Below are 22,537 nucleotides of genomic sequence, written 5' to 3' on the forward strand. Positions count from 1 at the left end.
AGAGGAGGGCCACTCGTATGATCAGGGGGCAGCAGGGCAGGCCTTATGAGGAGAGGCTATGGGACCTGAACCTGTTCAGCCTCCACAAGAGAAAGCTGAGGGGGGATCTAGTGGCTTGTTACAAACTAGTCAGGGGGGATCAGCAGGCATTGGGGAAGTCCCTGTTCCCCCAAGCACAGCCAGGAGTGACCAGGAATAATGGTCACAAGCTGGCAGAGGGTAGATTTAGGCTAGACATCAGGAGGCTAGACATCAGGAGGGCGGCTAGGATCTGGAACCAACTTTCAAGAGAAGTGGTGCTGGCCCCTACACTGGGGGTGTTTAAGAGGAGGTTAGATGAACACATTGCTTGGGTCATTTGATCCCAGTAATCTTTCCTGCCATGGCAGGGGGTCGGAGTAGATGATGTACTCAGGTCCCTTCCTACCCTAGGAACTATGAAACTATGATATGTGCACATGTGTGGCATGGACAAAGATGGGAGCAAGAAAAGTTAATAAGGAATGGATAGGGAGGTTAAAGAAGGGGACAGAAGAGTGAACTGAGTTGGTATGCAATGGGAGAAAACAAATGGGATGCTGAAGAGAAATTGCAGAAATGCTGCAAGCACTGTTTTGCAGCTGCAGGAAACGAGGTGCTAGAAGATCTGTTACGATTGTCAGGAGCAGCCACCATGATCAGAACAGGGCTAGCAGAAGTCAGAATCTTTGGAGGAGGAGCAGGGTGCTGGTAACTTAGTGGTGATATTGCTTTTTTGTTTTCAGTGGGAGGAAGCAGAAGATGAAGAGTTTTAGCCACTAAATCTAGACAGAATGTGACAGGTATTTCAAAGCATAGACCACATCTATGTCTGTTACAGTCTTCTGCTCAGTTTGGTTATTGGAGATGACAGCATCACATTGTATTTTCTAAGAACACCTACAGCATTATATAGGTCTCTCTCTCACCAGAGTTCAGCCCAGATATTATTCACTTTTCCATGGTGAACCAAATAAATGACCAGCTTAGAATTGCTTTGGATGGTATCAGTGTTATCAGATCTTTGGAACCTCCTTTACTACCTCTGTTATGGGCTACCATCATGAAACTCCCTGTAGATTATACTGTGAAAAGGAGCACCCTCTCCTTCAGGAAATCAAAGTACAATCTTCTACCTGACAGGCCATGATATTCACCATATATTAACCAGAAAGGAGGAGGAGGACTTGGTGCTATGAGCAGGAAAAGATGATCCTTGTGATACAGCCTCATGATAGGTGGATTGAAAGGAATGGAGTGGTAAGTCTGGGGTTTCAGAGCATGAGATAAAAATATCTAAAATTTTCCATCATGAAAAACAGCCTGAAATCTTCAGGAATTAACAGTTTGAATGAAAAGAGCTTTAACAATCCTAGACAGAGAAAATAAATAACAGTGCTAAACACCCACAAAGACCCTAATTCATAGCTGGTGCATTTGATAAGAGGTATTCTTTTCTGTCTGTAGGCACTCCAACAAAAGCTTCAGACTAATCAAACACTCCAAATACTGCTGAGATAGACCATATTGTGAAGGAAAAACAAAAAGCCACTTATATGTAAATTTCAAAGGAACATTTAATAAGGCTTCAGGAAAAAATAATCATGCTTTTAATTTACATATACAAGTGTATTTTTGTATTCTTTTCTAAAAAGCCTGACTTGGCACTTTAGTGTGTCTGCTGGTTTCTTTTTAAAAAACTGAATATATATATATTTGGCAGTTATTTAAAGCCTATTTTGAAAATAAGGTGAATTTTCAATGAACATGCTAGGTGTAAATAATTAGCAAAACCCAGTATGGACATAAATGGACTATATCTGGCCAGATACAATTCCTGTATAGCCTAGCGTAACAGAATTCCACTCCAGGGGTGGCCGTGATGCCCCTGGAGCCCCCTCAGCCTTTGATAGCCTGGTTCTCTTTGGGCATTGTCCCCCACTCCTCACCTGCCATGCCTTGAAGAAATGATACTTTCAGAAAAGCGAGGCTGCTTCAGGGCTTCCCAAATCAGATCTCTTCATGAGTGCTGGTGTCACTGCTCATCACCTTAATGGCTAATTATGTGGGCTCCATCCCCACCCCAGTACCCATGCCCAGGCCTTGCTGATACTACTTATTCCTCTCTCTCCTGTTCTTAACACCCCTCTTGGGCTACAGGCCCTGTGAGCATGTGTCAGCAAAGCCCCCTTGGGCTACAGACTTCCAGTCCCAGTTCTCACCCCTCCTGGGCTATGGGCTCCTTGGCCCCCTCAGTCTCTGACTGTGAACCCCGGTCTTTGGCCCCCTTTCTCTTGGCTCTGACCCTGCTCCTAGGACAGTTGAGACTCATGGGCTCCTCCAGTCTCTGGCTGTTGTCCTCCTTGGCCTTTGACCCCTTCCTCTAGGCCGTGGCCCTACCCTTGGGCCAGTGAGACCTTCTGGCTCCCTGGCCGTGTTTACACATGTAACTCCTGAGATCTGGCCTTGTTCCAACGATTGGACCCCTATAGCAATGTTCAGGTTTCAGGGGTGGCCATAGTGCCCTGGACAAACATGCTACCCTTGCCTCAGCTCAAGCTCTAGGGTGCCCTCCCCTTTTTACTTGCCTACCACACTTTGATTGTTTCATTGAAAGGGAAGCTGCCTAAGGGTCCTAGAGCACTCCCCAGTTCTAGCCACCAGCAGATCCCTACCAGACCTTGCTGTCTCAGTTTTGCCCATCTTAGGCAAAGTGGGTCCTCCTGACCTGCCCATACTACCCCATGGCATCTGTAGCCTTAAGGGCTTTTATGTGGCTCCAAGCACCCCTTACACCATGCCCATGCCTTGCAGGCTCTCTTGTCAGGGCCTCAGCCTTTTCTACCCATTTCTTTTGCTGGGCCCTCTAGCTCCAGTGCAGTTCCAGCCCCTGTATGTCTTCCTTGGCCCCTGGCTCTATTATAAATCCTTCTCAGGCATCCTTGACCCTATCTTTGCCCTGGCTGTGGGCACTGAACCTGGCTTTGTTTGCCTTGGTGCCCTGGCCTTGGTCCCACATGCTCCGGGCTCTGAGCCTCCTTTGGCTCTCCCTGTCTCGGCTCCCAGCCCTGCCTACCCTCCACCTGAGCTAGCCTACCCTCTCCTTCTTGTCTGCTGCTAGCTTTTGGGCCAAAGCCCACTCCATGTCCTGGGCCCCAAGCCCTACTGGGCTCAGGACACCCCCAGATGCACTCAGGCACTATTGGGACATCCCCCAACCTGATTTTCCCAAACCCAACCCACCAGATTAAACTGTAACAAAGGAATAAGCACACTGGCCATAACATAAAGTAAACCCATGCTGAGTCCAGGCATCAACAGTAGCTGCTGTGAGAGCAGCCATGCCTCCCCTTGCCCTGGGTTACATCCACCTGACAGCAAGCCTTCAGTGTTTTCCTTGCATCCTTAGGGGATTCCAGGAGTCACAGAGTCCCTTCCTGCAGTCATGGCCAGGAGCTTCTCGCACTCCAGCCTCCCTAACCTGGCTCAGGCCCTAGACTTAAATGCAGCCTAAACCCTGACCCTTCCTGTCACGTGGAGCTCCAGCTGAGCAGGGGTTTCTCAGCTTACAACTGCTCCTAGGCTAGGCTCTGCCCTACTGCTTAGCTGCCTATTACCCTGCAGCCCACTTGGCGCAGGCAGAGTTCTCCAAAAGTGGCCACAAGTGAGCCTCTCCCCTCTAGTGGGCAGATCCTTGCCTAGGCTGCCTTCCTTCTTATGGCTAGCAGCCCCGTTCAGCTTTCAGGGATCTATCTGATGCCTTTTCCCTTATTATAGTAACAAGAGCCCAAGACTCCCCACCTGGGGCTCAGGCTCTTTCGCTGTGTCAACACTTCCAACTCTGCCCCTGCTGTGCCACAGGCCCCTGGCCCTGCCTGTTCATCTCCTCCTGGGCTCAGACATTCTCTCTCTGGACCCCAGGCTCTCTGTTCCTTGTTCCCAGGCCTCTTTACTCCCATGCCTCTTGCCTTTAGTCCCTTTCTCAAACCTCCAGAGTTGCCTACTCCAGCTCAGATGTTACCCAGGAACCCTGCTGCCCAGGAGCTCCTCTCTGCATGGCTCTCAAGGCTGGACTGCTTGCCTAGCTCAGGCCCTGGGCTGTGTGTTGCTTGCAGTAAGGATATCAGCCTGTAAACAAAATGCTAATTTAGACTAATGAATCAGTAAAGCTTTATTTATAAATGACCGAAATGTAGCCCAGTATATGGCTTTCATGAAAATATCCATCTTTTTATCGACCTACCTAGTATATGACAGTGCCCTCAATACTGTAATGGCTGGGTCAACTAATGTTATTTTATCAGTAAGTTGGTGTAGCAGGAGACTTGCTGCTCCTGCTACTTTAAGAGAAGACAGGCTGCCTGAGAAGGAGCCTGCAGGCATGGCAGGAGCCAATTAGAGTGTCACCAGAAGGGGGCCAGGTTTGAAGCATATAAAAATAATTTAAATAAATGCTAAGGAGCCGTCTTATTTCTTCACCAAATGTATGAGAAAAGATCAAAATTGTCAAAACCTGGTACAGCATATGCTGAAGTTTCTATTATGGATTATTTATATTGTAGAACTGCCCAGGGGTCTCAGTCTGTTCCATGGTGGTAGGCACACTATTTCAGAGCAGACAGTAAAACTTAAATAAATTCTGATATACAGAATCATATAGACAGCAAGAGCAATTAGCACACAATCTTCCCTATAAAAATTATCCAGGTTACATAAGCAATTTACAGCAAATTTAGCGTCAAGTAAGCTGGATACATTTATTATATTACATTAAAAAAGATGTCACAAAATACTAACTGATAAAAAATGAACTTCCCACCAAGGAACATTGAAGGTTCAGAGAGATCTTGCCAAGAATCGTAAGAAATTGGCATTAAATATTAGGGCTGTACAGAACACTTGCAGTAGCATTTTCATTTTGCAAGTGATGAACCAACTTTGTAAAAAGCCTCTTAAAAGCTGTCACCTTGTTGTAAGCTGAATGTGTGTATAAAGGAAAATTTTCAAAAGAATATGTCTGAGAGAAGCCCCCCACTCCCATTAACTTTTAAGGAAGTGGATCCCAGTGGCAAAAGTACTGGACTAAGACTAAAGAGGTCAATGTTCTGTTCTTGGCTCAGCCACTGACCCACAGGATAACCTTGAGCATGTCACTTCTTGTCTGTGTTCTCCAGATTCTTTCATTACAAACATGGGGAGAATGACACTGAGCTCCTTTGCCAAGTGCTTTGAGGTCTACTGACAAGAAGTATGGTAGGGATTAATATTATTAATGATCTGTGGTTTTTTGGGTATTATCCTTGGGGACATTTGTAAAGGGAATGTCTAGGGATAGGATTTATAGCTACTTATACAAACCCATCCTGGTTGACGAAAAATGGTATTTATATCAAATATAAATGATTAAAAACATTACACGTTCATCACGATTTGCAGAACTGAGCCTCAGCTGGCATTTAGAATAATATATTATTGGTTCAAGACAGATCCCTGCAGTGAATTGTCTAGTGCATACATTGTTGTTTTAATTGTTCCTAGCCATGGGTTTCCCATCACTTTTCTTGGAATATTGCAGTTTATGAGATTTTATGGTTTTATGCTGAACACTTTTTTTCTGTTCTGTGAAGTATTGTAGAACAGCTTGCACACACACTTTTGTACCAATCCTGGATATTTGCCTGTATTTTACTACCTTACTGTCTAATGTTCACACATAAATGTGCGAAACTCTGTTTTGCAGACATAGGCAACAGTAATCTCAAACCTGTTGTGCTCTGCTGGCTTGAGCCTTCAAAGTCTTAATTAAGAGGAATAGGCCTTTGACCAGATGGTCTCAGTATCCTTTCCTGTTATTATTACTATATGTTTTACTGGAGTCTTTGCTTCTTACCTACCTTGATTGAGCTTATGGATATCTTCAGACACAGACTTTCCTTTTTGTGAGGCATATTGTGGTGCTGCAGAAGACCTGATGGGCTTTCCTTAGAGAATGCTAATGAGTAGCCAAGTACTCCACCCTGCATGTTATGAATGGACAACTGTTTTCCTTCCAAATGAACTGGTTAGCCCTCAGTCTCTTTGAGCCATCTCTCAGGGGTCAAAATAAATGTCACCAAAGGAAGCAAATCAGCTGCATAGGTGATGCATAGGGGAGGAGTGAGGGTGGGGGGCACATGTCCCCCCGATATTTGCCGCTGCTGAAGCCACCACCAGTTTTGTGGGTGGTTGCCACCCACACCTGCCCCACCCCTTGATGCCGATGTGGCTGGCGGTGGCTGTGGGTGGTCCCCATTTGCAGTTCACTACTGCCCCCCAACACCGCCAGCTGCGGGCCATCCCCACTTGCCACCATGGTGCTGTTCCCCCGCCCCTGGTCTCCGGAGGTACCAGTGATTCATGATCAGCTGTACCAGATGTGTCCCTGCAGAGCTGATCTGCTTCACTGGGCAAAACACATCATGAGCAATGTGTTCTCCCGAGGCTTGAGGAGCCTGGTCCTGTGCGCTTGGGAATTCCTGCATAGGCCCCTCAAGCCCCTGGAGCAGCTTTCTTGCACAGCAGGACAGCATGGGCAGCTCCAGGCTTCTAGCATTCTGCTGTCATAAAGTAAACAGATACCTGCTGTTAAATAGCAGCACAAATTGATATCACCTTTGTCACAAATTGATATCATATTTGCAGCATTACTATGGGTTTGGACATCTGCTTGGTGGCACGAAGGCAATGAAAGACAACATTTGTTTCCATCCTAGGGCACCTCCTAGGCTCAGATCTCTTGTCTGATTCCCTGTCTTGGGATAAAGGGTACCACTAGACCCTAGAACCAGTATCTGAGATCTTGACCTCCCCTTTCCCCAGTCACATATACATGTCCCCTCGTAGGTGTTCTGGCCTCATTCATTTAACCTCTTTGAGGAAAACATACCAGAAAATATTAACAGAGGCTTAACAGAAGGAGTTTAACTAAGGTTCCTTTTCTTTCAGTGCATTTGAGAATAACAAGTCTCAAGATGCACTCTCCTTTTATCTGAAATAACTCCTTTTGCATTTTGCCATTGCACAACTCCACATTTTGCCATTGCAGGCTTTCTACAAGTCCTTTAAAAGCAGCAGTGATAAGCTGTGTATAGAGTGAAAAACTCATCTCTTAGACTGGTCTCTGTCCTGTGACAGACTGGGGAGTCTTATATGGGTGTCTGTGCAGGAGGGTTCCATGGGGGTGGGCCATTCACAGAAAGTAAAAGTTGACAGCTTTAGATATGCAACCTTGATGGCTCTCAGTAATTGCCTTTCAGTACAGTTGTCTGGAGGGCAATAAGGTTGCATATGGGGGGGACAAATTAATACAGGCAAGGTACTAATATTTCAACATTGGTACATATTTGACTTCATAATTTGTTGCAGTTGTACCCCATCATCTTATGTCATATTGTTGTTCACACCTTGTTTTAGGCAAGCATCTGAACTACATTCAAAAGATCATGAACATTTTTCTCTGTCAAGCAATGTGTTTTTCTAGGGGCCTTGTTAGGGTGTGGACAGATGTAATATCTAGAACGTTTTAAATGAAGTTGGGCTGCCTGTACATGTGCTCGGGATGGGGGCGCGGGGAGTATTTTAATTGGAGCAGTTCCCAGAAAGCCACTCTAATTAAAACAGCTCACCATCATGTGTATTAAGCCCCTACGCATTTCAAAGTGGCCATAGGGTGCTTTATCTAAAACTCGTTCAATGAGGTTTAGATAAAGTGCCCCTGCAGCAATTTTGAAATGTGTGTGGGCTTAGTACACAGGACGGTAAGGTGACGCTGGGGCATTTTAATTAGGAAGTGAACAAACACATCTATAGGTACCTCAAGAGTCTAGACATGCAGGCCATCTTAGGCTGGTTTAAACTTCCTAGAATGTTTCCAAAGCACACCAGGAAAATCAGGTGCTGGTCCTCCTTCAACTGGTTCAGTGCTATGTGTGACACAAAACATTTCATGCCTCTTGTCTGGTGACTCCTCCAAGCATCCCACACTACACTGCTCCTCACCTCTCCCCCAGACCCATGCAGGGCAGTGAAGGTTGCTCTGGCATGCAACCAAGACTCTACTGCCCAAAGATCTATTGCCTACAGAGACCACAGTCTGTAAGGTGAGGAAGCAGAAAGTCCCTGTGTCAGTTTGACTTCCCTGCTAGGGACACTGGGCAGAAGTCCCAAACTTATTTGGATTGGGGGGGAGGGGGGGAACTTTATGGCCCCCTTCTTATGGTATGTAGGTGGTTGTGCCGGTAACAGTAGAAACCTGCCAATTGTTGGATGCAGTGGGGGTGGGGGGTGGGAAACAGAGCCATTGCATGATCAGGAGGGATCCTGGATTTTTCTGATTTAAAAAAATCTCCAATTTTCAGTTAAAAAAAAAACTAACCGCAATCCACTTTTTTTCGTAATTTAAATGAAATACCACTAATATATATACTTTTTTAAAACTGAAAATTAGAGATTTTTTAAAGTAAGAGAAAATCCAGATCCCTGCTGATCAGCACTTAATAGACAAGAACGGCTGTCAGTGTGAAGTGCATGCTCAACATGACATGAATTATCCCATTAACTGTTAATTGTTCCTGCCCTCTGTGCTGCACTCTTGCAGGCAGCCTTGCCTCGCTGGTTCCACCCTGCACACTCACCTTTGTTCAGCTGCTGGCAGTGAAGGTACCTGAGTGGTTGGAAGTGCAAGGGAGTTCATGGGGAGTGTCTAGAGCACAGAGTCCTCTTAAAAATCCTGAACATGCAACACAGCCTCCCACCACCTAGCAACTGCTCCATTCTAACCTGCTGCCCCAGTCCGGGTCTTTCTGCTTTCTAGAGGAATCCTGGGGAAACTCCAGTAGCTTACGCCTGAAAGGCATGGTGGTTTGCAATCCCTAAAAGATGAGGGAACCCTTAGTAGTGTACATGTGGACACTTCTGTCAAGGATTATCAGTGACATTTTTGGAATGATTCACGTGTTGTCTGTCCACATCCTTAGAATTGCTCTATGCAGCTTTTTGAGGGTTAAAATATGAAGAGAACTCTTTAACTGGTAGTTACCATTACCGTCAAGTTATTGTCATAAATTACCTTTAAAAACAGACAATACCGTTACTAAAAATAAACAAATGACACTGAACATAGAACAGATTTCTCAGGTAGTTAACTTGCATTAAGTAGCAATCATTTCAACATGTGGCCATGTTGACATCCAATGCTAAGATACAATCATGAAAAGATTTAGAAACTAAGATAATCCTTTGGAGCACTTAAAATAATAGGGTTTGAAACTGTATGCCAGGAGCAATCTATTTGACAAATTTGATTTTTCCAGTCACAAATTATCTGCAAACGGATCACGTTTTTTTACGATTTGCTATTTATTCAGAGTGGCTCAATGGACAATATCACACACACATTCTGAGCTATGGATAATGGGTCCTCAGACATGTTCAGAGGTCACGCCAAGTCCTAACAGAGACTCCCTCAAGAACCACTTCCATTTCCATTCTTTAATGCTTAAAACCCTTCTGATAATTACATCAGTGGACTACTGGAAGAATTATTGGATAGTTTAAAAACTTTGGACTATTTAAACTAATGGATATGTTAAAATTTTATTTTAATAGAATCAGCAGTTGGAAAAAAGTGAGAGGGGCGAGCACCTTGCTATCAGGCAACTCTGCTGACTAATGGCAAGGGCTCCAAGGAGTACTGGAACCTATTGCTATGGATAGTTTGCAATTAGACCTTTGTAGATTATTCAGTATTTGGAAACTGAGCTTTGTGATTGTCATGGGGCTAACTTTCTCTTCTATCATTGCAAGACCAGCTTATACACAAAATACATTTGAAGTCCTGACAAAATGAAATTCTGATTTAAATGCAACCTTTGGTGAGATGAATGCTCACAAATAAATAATAAGAAAAGGAATTGACAACCATTTTCTAAATGTCACATTGCCCCAGTTTTTACACTGTCAGAACAACTTGAGGGTTAAATTTGTTTAATTAGAGATCAGAAATGAAATGCTAGATAATTTCTTTGATGAACCATAGTTAAGTGACATAACTTCAGTTTCAAATATTTACTGCAAAGCTGTACTATTAAAAATAGGGAAAAATATTGAAATATTTCCAAAAAATGATAGAAATACAGGGTGCTGACAGAAGTGATATTTGTCACGTGATCGACCCCTTGAAAGTGCTTTATACCCATGCCCTAACAGAAGTACACAGCTGCAGAGCACTTTAAAAGTGACAAAGTAACTCTCATTTAATGAGGGTTCAGATGAAGGTGTTCCAAAGTGAAGTGCCTTCATTAACTTCTGTCTGTCCCTGTGTGTGAGCTGGGCTGGGCTGATGCAGCCAGCCCCACTGAGAGTGCTGTCTTCATTAAAGCAGGGGGGATAGGGGAGGGGAGGGGAGGAAGTTCCCGGCTGGGGTTTGCCCAGCCTCTGCTAGAGTGGGGAAGGGGAGAGTAGGTGGATTGGAGCTCCCCTGGGATGGGGGGACAGAAAGAGGCAAGCTTTCCACATACCCTTTTTGTTCCAAATTATTTGCTCAGCTGTGTTTTTACTTACAATGCTATTTTTTTCATACATTTCCCTCCTTTCTGGATGAGTTCCAGGTTGTAACTTTTCATGTTACCTTTGGCAAGTGAGTTTCACATGACCATTGTTCATTGTGTAAAGAAGGAGACTCCTTCTGTTCATAAATATTTCTCACATTCATGAAGAAAAAAAGAAACACCCCAGTCTTTATTAGCTGATTATCCTTTTCATTAATTTCACAGCATTCATACTATTAGGTCACTGTACATCTTCTGCCATCCCACTCCTTATTTTATTGTCTGATTATTTTTAACACCCTGATTGATTAAGTGATTTCACCTTCCCTCCTACTAATGGACACTCATGTAAACCTGCTAATTAGAGTTGCTATGCAAGGTTTTGTAAGTAGGAGTTGTCATTGCTGGGTTTCTGGATTAATCAGTATTGTCCACAGAACGCTTTATAGCACTATTTCCACAGTTTCAACAATTCTCAAGCTTCTTTGTCTTAGATAGCAGATCTTACTTAAAATAGATTATTAGTTTCCCAAGTTCTCTAGCCTTCTATCCCATTTCAAATTTAAGATCGTCCATAAAGCAATTGAAGAGACTTGAGATATGATTTTAGGTCTTGCAATTAATTTAACATATTCATATCTCAAAGATATATGGCAGAGTTTTTATCTATTCCATTTATTGAATACTTTAGGTAAAAATCTTATGTATTTCCACGAATCTCTTGAGTATTTGTGATGGACCTTTAAAGGACCGACCGTATGAGATGAGAACAGGCAAAATTTCTGTGACTGTGATAGGATCACTGTGGAGCCCCATGGTAGATCGGGGATCTGTTGAGATCCAAGAGCTCTTATGCATATGCAGGGAGCCTGCTCCGATGTGCTGGAAATCCAGTGTGTCGGAGCAGACTCGATTAATTGAGTCTGCTACAGTGTGGAAATTAACACGCTCCAGCAGACTCTAGCGTCACATGTATCAGTGTCCTTGCACTGAAAAAATGGCGGTGGGATGCTATGACCAAAAAGCTCGTAGCGCGGCTCGCTAATTAAAGCACCCCCACTATGCCACGTGTAAAAATGCCCCAACTGCCTAAGTAAACTCACCTCCTGTCAGATTTCCCATGATAAATCTTGGAGAAAGTCACAGAGTTATGGGAATACAGCATATCCATAGAAATCATGGCAGAAATTAAGAAAAGTCATAGATGCATTCTGGAGTAAACCAGACCATCGCTGCAGTCTGGTGATGGACTGGACCTTCCAATTCCTTTCTTGCTGATTTACTTTGAGTATAAAACTAGCATCTCCTTGATTTATTTTATTAAATAAACTTTAAGACAGCTCCAGCTCTGGCATGGGGTGCACGGTGGGAGCCAGGGCTGCTCTGTGTACTCAGTGCTAGAGCCAGACCTAGAGCTGCTGCTGCCTCCCCACATTGCCTTGGCAGGAACTGCTTTGTAACCAAAAGTAGTCTTGTGGCACCAGTGACTCAGCTCTTTGTCTGTTCTTTCACTGGACAATTCATTTACTCATGTCCAAAAAGGCTTGCAGACTTTTTGGTAAATGCTATTGAACTGATGGACTCTGTACTCCTATAATAGCTGAGGCACATCAATAGCCATGTGCTATGTTTATTTTTTCAAGGACTGCCATATTGTGTTACAAGTGCACACCCAGTGTAACGACTAATGGGGGAGAGAGTAAAGGGAGGTGCCACCTCAAGCCAACAGATTGGGAAGTATTATACACAAAGACTCTCAGAGCTTCTGGTGGCCTCCAACTTCAGGCCTTGAGAGGTTACAGTGTACTGTCTGCTCAACTGCCAGCTGGATCCACTGACTCCATGTGACCTTACCCCCTCCCTGGTCTTTTTAGAAAGGTAAGGTCCTAACTTTGCCTGTCAAAGCCTCTGCACAATTGCTGTTAACCTGTACTAGAGAGAAGAGAGAAATGGGGAAATATGCCTTGCACTCAAGTCTCCCTTTCTTTGTTCAACTGCATGAGGGCCAGTTTCCATCTGGCCTTGTATGTTTGTGATTTGAGAAGTGATCTTGATAGTTCAAATTTTTATAATTGCAATAAAAAATAAGTTACTGCTTGGCTGGCCAGCATTGTGCCATTCCCCAGTCAGTGAATCAGTCAGTAACCCCAGCTATTTATGCTCCTTATCACCTTTGCTTTAAAAAAGACAAAAGCTTTACTGACTGGATAAGTAAATACTGACATAATCAAATTCACAACTACAAAATGGGAGTCATCAACTACATTACCAGTAGACTAGGAAAGGTTATAAAGGAGTAGATCCAAAGCTGAACCTGAGTCACCAATGTCAAATGTGCGTAGAAAAAAAGGTAATAGCATGTTGTGGCATGCTACCTGAAGTGTTGTAAGTCATGAGAAATGATTCTTTCTCTCTATTCAGCATGGAGGGGGGGAGGCCTCGATTGGAGTACTGCTTCACATTTTGGGCAATGCACTTGAATGAGGTAGATAATCAGACAAGATCTAGAGGAAAGCAACAAATATTTTTAAAGGTCTAGACAACTTAAAACATAGGAAAGGATGAAAGAATTGGGCTTATTTAGTTTGGAAAACAGGAGAGAGAGGGAGAATTTGATAACCATCTTTGAAAACAAAAACAATGGCTATTATAACAAGGATGGCAATCGAATTTCTGAGGTCTGTGGAGGCATGAGAAGTAATGGCCTTAAATTGCACAAAGGCAGATTTACCTTAGCTATTAGAAAGAACTTTCTCATTACAAGGGTAGTTAAGTACTGGGACAGGCTACCTAGAGCGGGTACAGAATCGCCATCATTGGAAGTTTTTAATTGCAGATTAGGCAGACACGTGTCTGGAATAACCCTATATTGAACAGAGGATTGGGCTAGATGTCTTTCTATCCCTAATTTTCCATAATCTTACAATTTATATGAGGGTTAAAACTGTTTTTTAACTGAAAAGGTAGGACCCAAGCAGAGCATCGTTCCAGAACATGCATTGAAGATACAATTGTGGACATATACTGGCACCCCGGGCCTCCCAAACTTGAGCCCTGTGTGCCATATCACCCTACCCCACCCTGCCTCCAGGGACAGGGGTGAGGGCAGGAAGCAGAAGCTGGAGGAGGGAGGAGGAGCCAGGGGGGCCATGATTTAACCCCTGCTAAACCACATGCGCCTGCATGCATTATGCATTACGATGCATAAATTTAGTCCCCAGTCCAGCAGAGCATTTAAGCATATGCTTAACTTTAAGTAGGCAAATAGTCCCATTGGCATCATTGCAAACAAGTGCCAGGATGAGGTCCTTACCATGGTAGCTGTAGTTCTAACTGCTATAAAAATATTAATGAAGAGAGCTAAATGGATTTTCTCTCAACTGTATAATTGTTTCTGGTTTGTTTCCTTTCCATTTCACCTTAAAGTTTAACTGCTTGAATTTTGTATATTTTGCACTTTTACAAAGCTTTGTCAACACTTAAATGAGAGATCTTAATGCAAAAGTTGAACCCAAAATTATTTTGCAAGTTAAACAGCAGCTGAACTGCCCAGTTGCTGACAACCAGCAATCTTTACTTAGGGTACAATGCATTAGAATAGCTGTCAAAATGAGAACACAAGAGAGCAATGCTACAAACTCAAGCCTATTTTTCCCTCCGAAAGGGCATTGTTTCAAGCTTACACATGCCTGTTTGCTGTAGTGTAGAGTGTAGAGGAGCCTTCATTTCAACAGGTAAATTGAAACATTTTATTGCTGCCTTTGAAGACTATAATTAAGGAACCTTTGGCATTCTAGCCCTCCCAACTGTAGGTTTTTTCCAGCCTTACAGCTCCATATACGACTCCATTCTCTAGTTTCCAAGTATAGATCATGCTGTTCTAGCAAGCGGATCCCAGGGCTCCTGATGCTGGATGAAATTAATGGGCAGGTTTATTTTCATGTCACTGTTACTGTAAGGGCAACTCTCCCCACTGTCTCTTATCTGCCATTTTCTTGTTCCTTGTAACCCTGCTCGCACTTGCATCTGAAAGGGCAGCACTGCCTGCCATTCCTTGTATCATTAAAGTGTGACAGTGTTCCTGTGAGTAAACAGAGCACAGCATGGAGAAATAATCGCAGCTTGCCATGTCCATGGTTGAATGTGTGCCCTTTATTTCTTGAGCAGTTCTACAGCACTGATCTAGCAGCTATTTGTTCTTGTATTTGTCACATACAAACATGACTCTTTTATCCCTCCCCAGAGGCAGATCCAGGGAGAGCCCAGGGAGGGGTATGACCATACCTTCCTCCTCCCCCTTCTGATCATGCCTCAGGAGCAGTAGCTGGAGACTAAAGTCCTGAAGAAGACAAGAATCCCCCCACCCCTTCCTTTCCCTGCTCAAAGACACAACCCCTCCCCTCCCATCTCCCACTCCTCTCATTCCCCACTCCCTTACTTGCTGCCACTGCTGCTGTCCCCGCCTGGGAGTCAGGGGAGCTTCTGCCCATTGGGCTGTATGGGGGCTGGGCTCAGCCCAGGGCCACAGCAGTGGGCAGGTACATTTCCCTTCCTTTTCTGCTTTCCCCATGTGTTCCTTGGCAGGCTGGGAACAAGTGTGTTGGGGGGAAAATGTGTCCACCTGCCAGTGCTGTCACTGCTGCAGTCCTGGGTGTGTGCTGCAGTGAGATAGGAGCTCCCCTCGCCCCCGTAGGATGGTGCAGACACTGGCAGTGGCTGGCAGGGAAGGGAGAATGAGAGGAGAGGGGAGGGAGAAGAGGGGATGTGCCTCTGTGCGTGGAGGGAAAGGGAAGTGGGGATTTTTTACTTTCCTCAGAACTTAAGTCCCTGGCTTCTGCTCCTGCAGCGTGGTCTGCTCACTTGGGTGGGAGGGGGAAAGGAGAAGCCTGGGAACAGGGCTAGAGCTACCCTGCAGCACTACTCACTGCAACAGCACCTACCTTTCTACAGCCCTGCTCCCTAGCTTGCTCCTGCGGCCACATGGCTGAGGGCGAGCGAAACTCAGGGGCATCCAAACCTCCAGGCTTGGGCCTGCATGTAGGATGCCTGCCAAATGATTTGGAAACATCTGACGCCCCAAGTTGGAGTAGAGGATGTTTGCCAGTAGTAGGGCCACACATGGTTCTTGAATGACCACAAATTTGGAATTGATTTGGCTAATTTGGCTTGGAGCATGAAATTTTTACTAAAAGAAAAAAACACAGATGTGCACATGGGGTAAATATTTAAGGCCAGATACCTTCTAACCTGACTCCCAAGGAGGCAAAGGAAGACCCTCATTACTGTCCCTGCTACTCTACAATGAAGGATAGCCCCAGCTGCCCCTCTTGGAAGGCAGAAGAGAGCTTCATGCTGCCTTTTTGAGACTGAAGAGCCCCTGTCTCCCCTCAACAGCCACTCAAAGTAGAAGGTGATGAAAATGGAGGCCCATGGCTGTGTCATGGTGACTGTGGTCCTCAATTACGTCAGTCCATACTAAATAAAAATTGCCCCTGGGGTGGGCTGGGGTCCTGAGGTGGGAGAACTGGTTTTCCTTACTTTCCCCGATTTCCAGGAGACATAACTTCCCAGGCTAAAAGGTCCTTGTGTCAGAAATACTAGGGATGCTTCCTTCAAGTTCCTCATGTCACAGAGAAATCCCACCCCATCATTCCCAGCCCACACATGTACAGCCAACATTGGCTCCCTCTGCATTCACACCTACAGCAAACATGTCCAGATTCAGCCCAGTGAAGATTTATCCTGTTTGGCTGCCATGGGATAGGTTGCTTGCAGCTGAATCATGGATATAATTTGGGTGAACCATTTACAACAGAATTAAATTTTGAGACAAATTATGATAATGGCAGAAGTTAATTCTCTCAGTTATTCCTGGATAAGGCAGATTTGAGTCCTGAGTTGCGTGCAGCGGGTCTGAGTGGTCTGTAACAACAGAGAGCACTCAGGTGCTGCCTGGAGAGATTTGCAGTGGCTAAGGAAACCATGCCTCCAGTGTCTCTCTCTCTCTGGACTTGGCAGGCAACGGGGCTGTTTGCTTCACTTCTAACGTGTTTTCAAAGCCAGCAACCTCTACTTTAAATGTCAAACATAGTTTTCCCTTGTGTTGAAAACTGCAATTTGCCAACCAAGAAAGCTTGGAGGCTGGTCTGATAAACCATTATAGAAAGTGAAAGGGGACAGTTTAAATATGGCTTTACTTCTCTAATTTCTTAAAAGAAGGGTAGGCAAACCAAATCCTCCAATCAAATATTTCCTCTTTGGGTGGACAGACATCTAAAAGGAGCTTTACTTCTCAGTTTAGTAAAAAGCAGCCTCACAGTTTTATTTAGAATTCCACGGGGACCCAAAGAAGTCCAGTCAGATGACGCAATTCATGGGGTTTTTTTAAATAACTCTTCACTAACAACTTAAAATACTCAGAGTGATTTGCTCTTCATATGCAAAGAGGCAGTGAAAGTTCAGTCATTCACAGATCACAGCTTTGAATGTTACCATGTTTGTTTTATGCCATTTAAGGCAATGCCTTTTGTATTTAGCCAAACAGCCCCAAAAGTGAAAAATTTCCATTTATGGAAACTGTGGTAGATAGGACCATTTTTTTCAATATAGCATTTCAGCTTATTTTTATAAATGCTATTTTGGAAGCAATGTTTTAAAGTAAGGAGCACAAAGCTAGCTTTCCGTGGTGGTGCAAATTTGTCTAGCAGCAGAGGAAAGAATATGGTGTAGGTATCTTCACAGAAGTATCAGTTTTGCTTCTGGGACGAAAAATTAAGGGTCAGGAAGAAATTTCAGCTTTGGCCATTTCAGTACAGTGACATCAAGCAGCAGCAGTTGGAGAGATGTGATTTACAATTACTTGGAATAAATGTCTTTGGAAATAGACACTGGAGTTCTGCCATAAATGCACAGAGGCAGATGCTTTTACAAATTCATAACCCCTTGAAATCACTCAGGCCAGGTACAGACATTACACTTTTACTGGTATAAGTGATTGGAAACCTTTCTATACTTGTAACAGAACAGTTTAGCACACGTAGGGCACCTATATACGAGCAGCAAGGCTGCTTCAACATACTGTAACTACAGCATGTCAAAACAGGCTTGATTAATCGAGTCTGCTGGAGCGTGGTAATTACCACAGTCCAGCAGACTCCAGCATCATGTGTATCAGCATCCCCATGCTTAAAAATGGTGGTGGGGGCACTTTAACTAAAGCTTGTTGAGCAATCTTTCGTTAAAGCGCCCCGCCACCATTTTTAAGCGTGAGAACGCTTATACGTGAGGCCCCTTTAAATAGAGCTGCTCTAATTAAAGTGCTCCACCCCCCCACCCCACCCCCGCTCCACCAGTCCTGGAGCATGTAAGCACATGTATAAACGCCCATAGACTAGTTTAAAATTGGCAGAACCCAGTCTAAGATTTGCCCCCCCTCAGCCAAAGGGAAAAAGTATGTTCTCTTCACTACCAATCTAAACTACATTGCTTACAGTAAACCGCATAACTTAGATCGATTCCTTTCTGTGTGTCTGTTCTTAGCCTCAAGGTCTGTGTAGGTACAAATAGCGGGGGGGGCTTTAGTTGTGTATCTCCTATTAAATTAAATTGCAAAACTAAAAACCATGAAATACACAATTGTTCCACAATATACAGATAAAGTCTTTGCTTTACTGGTTATATTACAGAAGCAGCAGAGTTCAGGACTTGAAAATCAATTCTTTCCTCTTCTTCACAGCTTCAAAGTTCTATCGAGGATAGATGCGACACTCCCATGTCTGTTTGCAGATGCATAGAAGAAAAAGTTCCAGTGTTAATTGCATTCCCTTGACAATACCCCAGTTTTGCCCTCAGATTTAGTTCTGTGGAGAAGAGAGAGAAACTGGTCCTTTTGCCAGCGTGGGTCAAGGAATGGTCTGCTGAGTTGACCTGAGCAAGATTCGGTAAAGGAGTAATTACCTAATTAATCACTTAATTGGAGGATCCTCTACACTTAGATACTGAAGGGATGGACATGGTGCAAGGACCTAGATAGATAGTACTGATTTCTGAATGGCTTCTGCCAAAATAAACACACGTCAGAACAGATGACTGAAAGGGACCTCTATTGGGCATTTATACACATCCATTTGTCTGGTCCAACGTGCCAGAAACCTGGTGCGTTGGAGCAGACTCGATTAATCAATTCTGTTCCACACACAAGCTGATGCGCCCAGTGCGGCATCGCATACATTTGCATAAATGACAAAATGCACATCAGTGCTGAGGCAATGGTGGTGGTGCGCTTTTAAACTAAAACACCTTCCATGTGTTTTAGTTCAAAAGCACACCGCTGCCATTTCCTCAGTGCTGACACACATTTCACCATTTATACAAATGCATGAGCCGCAGCATGAGGTGCTTTTAAAAGCGGCCGGCTCTGCAGTGCAAGCATGTGGGCAAATGCAGTCCCCTGCAACCATTTATTGAAAGGAGTCCACAAGATAATCCACCCCAGCCCCTCCCAAATACCGCAGCCCCATAGCAACAGATAAATTGAAAAAAACCTGCAGTAGAAGAGAGTAGGAAAGCTAAAGACAGCACTGATGCCTTGGTTTCTGTGGTAGCAGGGAATTTGTTAGGCAATATGTGCCCAGATGATTCTTTGGCTGAAAAGTTGCTTATGTGAAGAATGAAACCACAAAGCCGATACAGGGGATAAAATGCTTGTCAGCATATGCTGTATTTGACTACTAATGCTTTCATTTCTCTTTTGTTGCTTCAGGAGGAAAGATTTTATATAGTTGTGGTGAAAGCAAAGACTTCTTCCTGTATAACATTGCTTCTTTTCATCTGTTCCTGGCAGGTACCTGTGAAATTGGCTGGGCTTATTACTGCACTGGAGGAGGAGCGGCTGCAGCTATGTTAATCTGTACTTGGCTGGCCTGCTTCTCTGGCAAGAAACAGAAACAATACCCTTACTGAGGCTGACAGATGAGTGGCAAACGAGACCGGTTTAGAGAACAAATGAGCTTTGAGAGGCCGAAGTGACTTGCAAACTTCTTCTGAATACAGTGCTTTAGCTCTTAACTGCAGTACAGTCAGTTGGAAATGGCAGTGGGTGTATCAAGGTAACATCGGGTGATACTGTGAATAGAGGGAGGGTGGGGAGGCTGGCATGATGGACCAAAAGCCAAGAATCTCGGGTGGGATGAGCAGTTCTTTCTTAACAGAGTACATTTCTGGTCTACTCTGAAAGAATATAACTGTAGGGAGCAAAGAATACACTTCTCAGTAAATTGTGAACGTTAGAATGCACCAATTAATTGAAAGACTGGTGAAAAGGGAAGTGATGTGCTGGAGGGCAGGGTATAATCTGCCATAGTTTCCTTTCAGCACAACAGTCCTGAAAACACGTGCACACAGACACACACGCGCTCATCATGTCCATGGCACAAAACAAATCAAATACAAACTTTCTTGGTGCATTTCTTCTTAGTTTCTTCTCTCTTTTTTGATTTGTTTGATGATTTAAATTCAATGTTATAACACTTTTTAAGCTATACATTAGACCTAATAAATGGACCAATAAGCCACTTTATCAGTATTTTGTATATTCTCTGTACACTTTTCTCCTGAAGCATTTAATTCATGGATTATTCAGCCCTATAAAACCTTTATTATGCCTCTGTATTTTCAGCATTATTACAAACATGCAACATAGTACTCAGCATATGTAGCCTTTGCCTATGGTACTCTTATGAAGTGCAGTAAATGGACATTTTGCTGTCCATTGAGAATTCCACTCATGGTACTGTAGAATACCATTGGTTACGTAAGACTAATGGGAAACTTCTTCCAGACATGGTTTTTTGTCACTGTTATGTTTAGCTCATCATTGTCTTATTGTGCTGTACCATGTTTATTATTTCAATATTCGTTTTTGTAAAAATATATATAAATGTGCTATTTTATGTTTGTATTTGAAAATTTCTGTAAATAAATTTTTCTTTGATCAGTACTTGAATAGTGTGTGTCATTGGATAAATGTATTCCTTTCTGACAGCCTCTTTAAAAAAGTCACAAACAATCACAATGTTTGCTCTGTTACGTACCTTGTCCTGCTAATGTATATATATTAATTCCCATGCTTTTTTTTGCAGTCTGTTTACAATCTTTTCCTTCAAAAGGATCCTGAGAGAAAATGAGATAGCTGATCCAACCAAAAGTAAAGCTGTTAATTTTAGACAGTCAGAATTCAATTTTGGAAGGCAAAATGATCATGTGAATGAGTAGCAGGACTGAGTGTCTGAACACATGATAACTAATTCTGGATCTACCACTAACGTTGTCTGTGATGTCGGGCCAGTCACTTGTCCTGTTGGTGCCCCAGTTAATGACAGTGGTATTAATACCTTCACCCTTTAGAAAGTCAAGACCATAAATGGAAAGTTGATATAGAAATGCCAACCTATTATTATTATTATAAATTATTATCCAAGGTGGATACTATCCTATACCACCAGATCTTGCATCCTGTAGCTCAGGAAAATGTTACAAGATTTTTAACGACCACTAGTAATGTGATTTTTATTCAACAAGGAGTCAAATTGTGCTTTCATGGATTTTAGATTTACCTTGTTTCAGCAATGTTATGGCAAATTTAAACCACTTTAAGAAAGAGTAAAATTTGACCAGAACTTCCAGCAGCAGTGTGCTGTGTACCACTATGCTTCAGTTCTGTAGACATTTAAGGTGATAATTTGTCTCCGAAGTCAATGGCCATTTTGCTTGCTCTTCGCTTCACTAATGCCAGAATTCCTCCTCTGAATGTTTGTTGAACTGCCTCCTAATTTCCAATTCTGTTTAAAGACATAGGATTGATTTGTATATAATTATTAAGTTTTATTTTATGTTACAGTAACACTGAGATGCCATAATCAAGATCCAGACCTCATCTATGCTAGGTATTGAACAAATAACAAATAATCCTGGTGCCAACATTTTTGCAATATAAATAGATATGTCAAGGGAAAAAAAACAATTTGGCATTTTCCAAATTTGTAAATTTGCAAGACTTTATTAAGTATAACATTCATTGACATTGCTGCATTACCAAAGTTATTTTTCTGCTTAAATTTTCATGCAGTTATCTGTTCCAATATTATTGCTTGTGCTTTAGTTACTATTTCTGTGGATTAATGGCCTGCATTCATTTTTTAACTGTAAAAGCCATGCTTTAGCTGTACCCAAATAATCTGGACAGAGATCCAGAGGTGCGGTTGTTACATAAAATAGTTATGTCAGTTTTTAATGATTAATTCCAATCTAGTTCAATTGAATTTGTTTCTGGATTTGACTTTAGTCTGAGCAGTGTTTATTCACTTTACAGTGCCACATGGTGAGAATAAAATTGTATACTACACTTTCCAGATGAGCCCATAATAACCATATCAGGTTTGATGCTCAACTTCCCTTAAGAACCACATCAACTATAATATAGAGATTGACCTAAATTCTTAAACGGGATCTTCTAAGAGAATTAGAGAGAGTTGTGTGTAGAGAAGGGTCATAGCACTCTCATTTATATTTAAATGTTTTCAGATCTATAAAAGAAGGGGTCAAATTCAGAACCCACTGCTTGACTTCAATGGACTTTCAGTCACCCACACATCATCTGAATTTGCCCTGTAGAGCTGTTAAGAGGTGCCCTTTTAATATTAAGGATAACTAATGATAATTCCTTATGTAATGGTTCCTTATACAGTTTGCTGTATATGGCTTGGCAGAGTGCTCACTAAAGCCACATCATAACTACTTTGGGCTTGGTGATTTAGGTTCAGTTTAGGTTCCTGGCTGATGAACCTAGCACCCAATAGCAGTGTGAATGATGAGGTGGGACTTGCCTAGGCAGAACTCAAGTGACACAAGGACAAATGAATTAGTGGCACAAAGAC

At 43.1% G+C, this 22,537-nt stretch overlaps 1 protein-coding gene across 1 annotated transcript in view; it reads left to right on the forward strand.

Annotated features, from left to right (window-relative positions):
* The window catches only part of LHFP (lipoma HMGIC fusion partner), a 226,079-nt gene extending 205,476 nt beyond the window's left edge, over positions 1-20,603 (forward strand). Inside the window, exon 4 of the mRNA XM_019530018.1 lies at positions 19,447-20,603. Coding sequence (XP_019385563.1) covers positions 19,447-19,565 — 119 coding nt within the window. The 3' untranslated portion in view covers positions 19,566-20,603. The remainder of the gene's footprint in view (positions 1-19,446) is intronic.
* The last annotated feature ends 1,934 nt before the right edge of the window (positions 20,604-22,537 follow it).

The sequence above is a fragment of the Crocodylus porosus genome, unplaced genomic scaffold (assembly GCF_001723895.1).
Source record: "Crocodylus porosus isolate Cpor-Errol unplaced genomic scaffold, CroPor_comp1, whole genome shotgun sequence".
In the NCBI taxonomy this organism is placed as follows: Eukaryota; Metazoa; Chordata; order Crocodylia; family Crocodylidae; genus Crocodylus; species Crocodylus porosus.